The 7,333-nt window shown below is 42.8% G+C and overlaps 1 protein-coding gene across 1 annotated transcript; it reads left to right on the forward strand.

Annotated features, from left to right (window-relative positions):
• The first annotated feature begins 382 nt into the window (after positions 1–382).
• Positions 383–4,634, forward strand: LOC104599991 (uncharacterized). The gene is made up of 2 exons (XM_010262777.3): positions 383–526; positions 641–4,634. Exon 2 carries the CDS (start codon positions 854–856, stop codon positions 4,331–4,333), a length of 3,480 nt encoding a protein of 1,159 aa, XP_010261079.1. The 5' UTR covers positions 383–526; positions 641–853; the 3' UTR covers positions 4,334–4,634.
• Positions 4,635–7,333: the final 2,699 nt, after the last annotated feature.

The raw sequence follows: 7,333 nt of genomic DNA on the forward strand, positions 1-7,333 counted from the left end.
AATAATTAGTCATGTCTCCTCACCCTCCCATGGCTGCCCATTTATTATTCCATTGCGCATTTCACCTACCCGAGAAAGAAAGTTTCTTGCGGGTAAAAGTAAAACCAAATAGTTGCTTTGCCACGTGGCTAGACTAACTGGGGCTCAAGAACGCCAGGTGCAGAGACGGTAAACCCCGATTTGACTTGCCAATTGCGGAATTGCCATCTCAAAGTTACCACCTGTAAAAGCAGTTATAACATGGCCCAAAAAGCCGGCTCGCCCCCCTGACCCCTGACCCCGGGCTCTCTCAAATGGCATAAACAAAACAACAGAAGAAAAATCAAAAAAGAAAGGTGTAAAGTTAAAAGTGAAAATTCATCCAAGAGTCTAGCAGTTATAACTCGGAACTCACATGAACTAATCATAAAGCCTCGTGAAGCAGAGGAGTCCTGAGCCCCAGTACAGTGGTGATCAGGACTCAGGAGTGCTGGCTGCCTGTCTCCAACTCCAACTAAGCAGAGAGAGAGAGAGAGCGCTCTGCACAGTATTTTTCTTTTATTTTTTTTTTCTTTATTCCATTTCTTCCCTTCTCTTCTTTTTTGGTAAAAATCCCTACCCTTTCTAACGTCTTTCTTTTTTTGTTCTTTTTTATTCAAAGGATTCTGGGGAAGCGGGAACCTAAGCAAGCAGACAGAGAAACACAGAGAGCGCTTAGTTGCGCTTGCACACTCCTCCATATGGCGACGCTTCACTCGCCTTCTCTCGTCTAACATTGAACACGCTCCCCTCCACTGCTGCTTCTGCTCTCTGTCTCTGTCTCTCTCTCTCTCTGTTCAACACCAAACACTTGCCTTTTGACCGGACAACGGTCATGCCACCACCCGGCCCACCGCCGCTACCACCACCATCACCACCACCACCACTACTACTACCATCCGTGGCGACTAAGATGACTACTCTTCTCTTCCTCTTCGTGGTTCTCTCAACCACCAATATCTTATCTTGCGCGGAAAGGAGCCCCGAAGCCCTGGCAGAGATCCAGGCATTGATATCGTTCAAACTTAATCTGCATGATCCGCTGGCTGCATTGAATGGCTGGGATGCATCGACAGCATCCGCTCCCTGCGACTGGAGAGGCATTGTTTGCTACGATGGCCGGGTTAGCGAGCTACGCCTTCCTCGTCTCCAACTTGCTGGTCAACTCACTGAACATATCGGTAAACTCACCGAGCTTCGCAAGCTTAGCCTCCGTTCCAATGCCTTCAATGGAAGTATCCCATCTTCTCTTTCCAAATGCACGCGCCTCCGGGCTGTGTTCTTGCAGTATAACTCGTTCTCCGGCCGCCTTCCGCCGGAGATCTTCAATCTCACTGATCTTCAAGTCTTTAATGTGGCTCAGAATCTTTTATCGGGCGGAATCTCCGGTGATCTCCCTCAGAATCTCCGGTACCTCGATTTATCTTCCAATGCCTTCTCTGGCGAGATCCCGAAGAACTTCACTGCTGCATCCGGGGTTCAACTCATTAACCTCTCGTTCAACAAGTTCACCGGAGAGATTCCGGCGAGCTTTGGAGAGCTTCAACAGCTTGAGTATCTGTGGTTGGACTGGAATCTATTGCAAGGAACACTGCCTTCAGCGCTTGCAAATTGTTCTTCACTCGTGCATTTGAGTGTTCAAGGCAATGCGCTTCGAGGTGTAATCCCGGCCGCTATTGGAGCTCTTCCTAGACTTCAGGTTCTTTCGCTCCAACAAAATAGCCTCTCCGGTTCGGTTCCTTCTTCTCTATTTTGCAATGTGTCAAGTAGTCCTCCGTCACTTCGAATCGTTATGCTTGGATTTAATGCGTTCACGGGCCTTATTCCACCGTCAAAGGCAACATTTTTTAGTCCTTTGCAGGTGTTAGATCTTCAGCAGAACAGAATACGCGGCTTATTCCCGCTGTGGTTGACGAATGTGTCGACGCTAACAGTGCTGGACATTTCAGGGAACTCATTCTCCGGCATGTTACCTGTCGAGATCGGTAACCTTTCGATGTTAAAGGAGCTCAAACTGGCAAACAATTCATTTAATGGTTCTGTTCCAGTGGAGATCGGAAAGTGCAGCTTGTTAAGCGTTCTTGACCTCGAAGGGAATCGTTTTTCCAGTGAAGTTCCTTCATTTATAGGAGAGCTAAGGGGTCTGAAGATGTTATCTCTTGGAGGGAATTTCTTCTCTGGCCAGATTCCGAATTCTTTCTCTAATCTGTATGAGATGGAAATACTGAACCTAAGGCAAAACAACCTGACTGGTAGTGTGCCGGAAGAGCTAATGCGATTGAGCAATTTGACTACTTTGAATCTCAGTGGCAACAGATTTAATGGTGAAATTCCTTCGAGTGTAGGCAACTTACGAAGGCTACTTGTTCTGAATATGAGTGGTAATGGTTTCTCAGGAAGGATACCATCCAGCATTGGAAGTCTGTTGGACCTTAGGACTCTGGATTTGAGTCGGCAGAACCTCTCTGGTGAGTTGCCGCTCGAGCTTTCAGGTTTGCCAAATCTGCAAATAATTGCATTGCAAGACAATGCACTATCTGGGGATGTACCTGAAGGTTTCAGTAGCTTATTGGGTTTAAGGTATTTGAACCTCACATCAAATGCTTTTTCTGGGGAGATTCCAGCAACCTACGGCTTCCTCAAATCATTGCTTGTTGTCTCATTATCCAACAATCGCATTTCAGGCACGATTCCGGTGGAACTCGGCAACTGCTCCGATCTGGAAATCCTTCAGCTTCGTTCAAATCGTTTGAGTGGCCAAATTCCAGTTCAGCTTTCTCATCTCTCTCACTTGAACGAGATTGACTTGGGGCAGAACAATTTCTCGGGTGAAATACCAGAGGAAATATCCAAATGTTCATCTCTAACTTCTTTGTTATTAGATGAAAATCAGCTGGTGGGTTCCATACCAGACTCACTATCTAACCTATCAAATCTAACCATGCTAACCCTCTCTACGAACCACTTGACTGGGATGATCCCGACAAATCTGACTCGTCTTTCTGGTTTAAAATACTTCAACGTATCAAGGAACAACCTGGAGGGAGAGATTCCAGAGGTGCTGGGTTCCCGATTCAACGACCCTTCTGCATTTGCAATGAATAAAAATCTATGCGGAAAGCCGTTGGATGTAAAATGTCAGAATGTATCCAACAACAGGAAGAAGAGGAAGAGGCTTATTCTGCTGGTTATTGTTACAGTAGCTGGAGCTTGTCTTGCGACCTTATGTTTCTGCTGCTATGTTTTCAGTCTCTTATGGTGGCGGAAGCGCCTCCGAGATAGGGAAGCTGGGGAAAAGAAGCACAGCCCAGCACGCGCAAGCTCAGGAGCAGACGGTGGTCGCGGCAGCGGAGAGAATGGGGGGCCAAAGCTTGTCATGTTCAACAATAAGATCACTTACGCAGAGACGTTGGATGCAACGAGGCAGTTTGATGAAGAGAATGTGCTGAGCAGGGGTCGTTACGGTCTGGTGTTCAAAGCCTGCTTCCAGGATGGGACGGTTCTGTCAATCCGTCGTCTCCCTGATGGATCAGTTGAGGAGGGGACCTTCCGAAAGGAAGCTGAATCGCTTGGGAAGGTGAAAAGCAGAAATCTAACAGTTCTCCGAGGGTACTATGCAGCGCCACCTGATATCCGGCTGCTTGTCTATGATTACATGCCCAATGGCAACCTAGCTACTCTTCTTCAAGAAGCATCTCATCAGGATGGGAATGTGCTCAATTGGCCGATGCGCCATCTCATTGCTCTTGGGGTTGCTCGAGGGCTGGCCTTCCTGCACTCATCCAACATGGTTCATGGTGATGTTAAGCCACAGAATGTGCTATTCGATGCTGACTTCGAAGCCCATCTCTCGGATTTTGGACTTGAACGTTTAGCAGTTGCAACGCCGGCTGAACCATCAACGTCGTCCACCTCTGTTGGGTCACTGGGATATGTATCGCCTGAGGCAGCTTTGACTGGGCAAGTGACCAAGGAAGCTGATGTATACAGTTTTGGGATTGTGCTTTTAGAGCTATTGACGGGCAGGAGGCCGGTGATGTTCACACAGGATGAGGACATAGTTAAGTGGGTGAAGAGGCAGTTGCAGAGAGGCCAGATATCTGAATTGCTTGAGCCCGGGCTCCTTGAGCTTGATCCGGAATCATCTGAGTGGGAAGAATTCCTGCTAGGTGTTAAGGTTGGCCTTTTGTGCACAGCACCAGACCCTCTTGACCGGCCATCCATGGCTGACATTGTCTTCATGCTTGAAGGTTGCCGGGTTGGGCCTGACATCCCCTCCTCTACAGACCCTACCTCTCAACCATCTCCTGCATGAGGGAGAGAAGGGAATAAGCAGGAGAGGAGATGGATTATTGAAGAAATTGTCTTGGTTGGGATAGAGTTGCAGCTACAATCACTAAGATGTGCTCCAGCCCTTGCTTTGCAATTCGGATCCCATTCTTTCCTAATTGTAGTTAACAGTTCTTTTCTCATTGATGAGTTTATCATGTTCATCAAGTTTCTGTCTTTGTGAAACTTTTTTTTTTCCAATTGTGATTAAGATAGAATTACTGAATTATAGTGTTGTGATTAATTGTGATGCATAATGTTCCCTGTATGATTAATTGGTCACTGAAGTATATTCTCATAATCTCATTGCCAACTGACAAATGCAATATATCCATCCTTATATTTTTTTCACATTCGAACAATGGTGGTGGAATAAGTTAATAAGATATGAAGAAGAATGGAGCCCATGGTTCAATTGATTCACAAACCACAATACATCCAAGAGCCATGCTTTATTAGTATACCCATCAAAATGAAGAGAGAGGAAGTGCATCAACTCATGTGATTAGTTTAACTTTCACATGAATCAATCTGATATATTTTGGATCTTTGTTCCATATGCCCTTTGACAAACTCCATTGAGTTTGCATTCTGCATGGCTATCGGTTTTGGACAAGAATTTCCATCAAATCCCACAATGTTCTGCAAAATAGCTAGCTATTATTTCTTTAAAAGACAGATTCTTCTTTAATTGCACATGTAATGGCTTCTCTGTTAAAGGGCAATGAAAGAGTGATAAACTGGTAGATGAGAATTGTTTTTCTGTTTGATCTTGCCCCAGACTAGCCCATGGTTTTAATTTTCTTGTTTGACTGTAGTCACTGGTTCTGCAAATGCTGAAGCTGATCCAAAAGCCCTGACAGATCACTTCATTGAGCCTGCAAGATTTGGAATTTATTTTCCGGCCAGCAAAATTGACTCTACTATGGATGAAATCTGTGTCTGCCCATCCAATGTAGTGGCTGAAATAGCCTATCATAGGAGGGAAGGTTGGTTTCATTGATATGATTTCTGGACAATGAAGGCCCAGCAGCCTAACATGAGAATGTTATAATGAAGTTATATACACTTACATCAAGCAATGGTGCCTGTACCTTTCTTGGCCTTTTGGCTAGTATCAAATGTAATCATGTTGCCTTTCTAAGCATCATACACGAGTCATGTATTGGGTGTAATTTAATTGTTGGGAGATCCTTTATTTTTACATTTGATAGTGATAATAGCATGGTGAATTGCAGCTTGAAGCTGTATCAGTGTTCTTGAAATTGGTCCTAACCTCATGGTATGGATGATTCAGCTCCATGCCTCTATCATGAATGACAACCTCATGAATCAAAACAGAAGTGGTGTTCTCTTGTTCACTATCAAATTCCCTAATTTATAAGATTTTGTTACCAGTGATCCTTAATTAAGTATAACTTTCTTGGCCTTAAATCATCACTTAATTGTCAGCCCACCAAGTAACCAGTATTCTCTGATGCATTTTGTACTATGTGCTATATGTAGGTGACAGTGAATGAACTCCAGATGAATAGTTTGTCAGAATATTCTTTAGGACAAAATGTTCAATAAAATGCATGTAACTATCATATATATTCTTCTATCAAATTTTCACATAACTAGAAGATTATTTCCCATGTAAAAAAAGCATTATAGTTTTTTTTTTTTTGTTTTGTTTTGTTTTTTTTTTTTTTCTGTTATTGTGCATGTTTGGATGTGGTAGAGAGGGCCAGAGGAATGGGTAAATATAGAACCAGTACTGTGTTGACCCAGACTTTCTTTCACCTTGATCAGAGTGAAATGATTATTTTCCTGAATCATACTGGGCTTTATTCTTTTTATGATTCAATGAAATTTTGTTGTATTTTGTTTAGTTTTAAGATTCGAAAATTTTAACATTTTATATTTACCTACCCCCAACCCCACCACTCTTCTTAACTTTGCCATTTTTTTTTGAAAGTTTACTTAAATATATATTTTTTTCTTTGTGCCACATTGGATAGGAGATGGTGTGGGAGAGATCTAATAAGTAGTTGGGCCAAGGGGTTTGCAGTTCCAATAGAGAAATGGAAGTATACACATGCTAGCGCCTGGGTCCATTATCATTAATTAATTAATTTATTTTTATTTTCTTGTCTGTTATAAATCAAGTTTCCAATTATAGAATTGCTTATTTGTCTTAAGCATTATCTTTGGTTAATTGTTTACCTTAGTTGGATGAACTATTTTGTAACTGTCCAGATTAATGTTGCTTGGTTTTAATTTGGGTGAGATTCCTTTCTAACTGTCCAAATTGAGGTGGGCCTTGGCACAACGGTTGGGTTGCTCCATTGGGATCTGGGTGGTCAGGGTTCAAATCTTGGAAACAGACTCTTTATATGTGCACGGATAAGGATGTGTACATCTGTCCCTCCCCAGACCCCACATTGGCGGGAGCCTCATGCACTGGGCTGCCCTTAGCCCCTTACATACCTTAAGAAATTACAGTGCAGTTTTATCCAGGGCATCATACAACTATTGAAACCTAGAGGTGGTATGCCCAAACCTTGCTTATCAGTTGTATACTATTGGGTGCGAAATCTGATTTAAGGACAATGTGATTCTGCATAACTTAGAGGGTTGTTTCTATTTTCTTACCATTCATGTCTTTAGGAAATGTAAAATCTTTATTATTCTCTTGCCATATTAACTCTCTTTTTGCTTCTCCATTATGTTGCATGTGGCAGGAAAATCAAGAATATCTTGTTTTGAAAACCTCTCTGTTGGAAAATAGATGAATTAGCCCTTATTAGACAATAAAGGCAATCTGTGAAGTGGGGGATTCAAATAGAAATCTTGGAATTTATTTCTATCCATGTTTTATCTGAATCCTGGTAGTCTGCTAGGTTCATTCTATGATTCATATGTCCTAATTGATTTCCATGAATCTTTTAAGTGAAAAGGTGATATAATATCATTGATAGAAATAAAAGGTGATGTAATCTTC

The sequence above is a fragment of the Nelumbo nucifera genome, chromosome 5 (genome assembly GCF_055504915.1).
Source record: "Nelumbo nucifera cultivar China Antique chromosome 5, China Antique-T2T, whole genome shotgun sequence".
In the NCBI taxonomy this organism is placed as follows: domain Eukaryota; kingdom Viridiplantae; phylum Streptophyta; class Magnoliopsida; order Proteales; family Nelumbonaceae; genus Nelumbo; species Nelumbo nucifera.

Bases quoted from the DNA above. Each gene is read 5' to 3' on its own strand.
- LOC104599991 (XM_010262777.3), top strand. From the start codon at position 854: ATGCCACCACCCGGCCCACCGCCGCTACCACCACCATCACCACCACCA.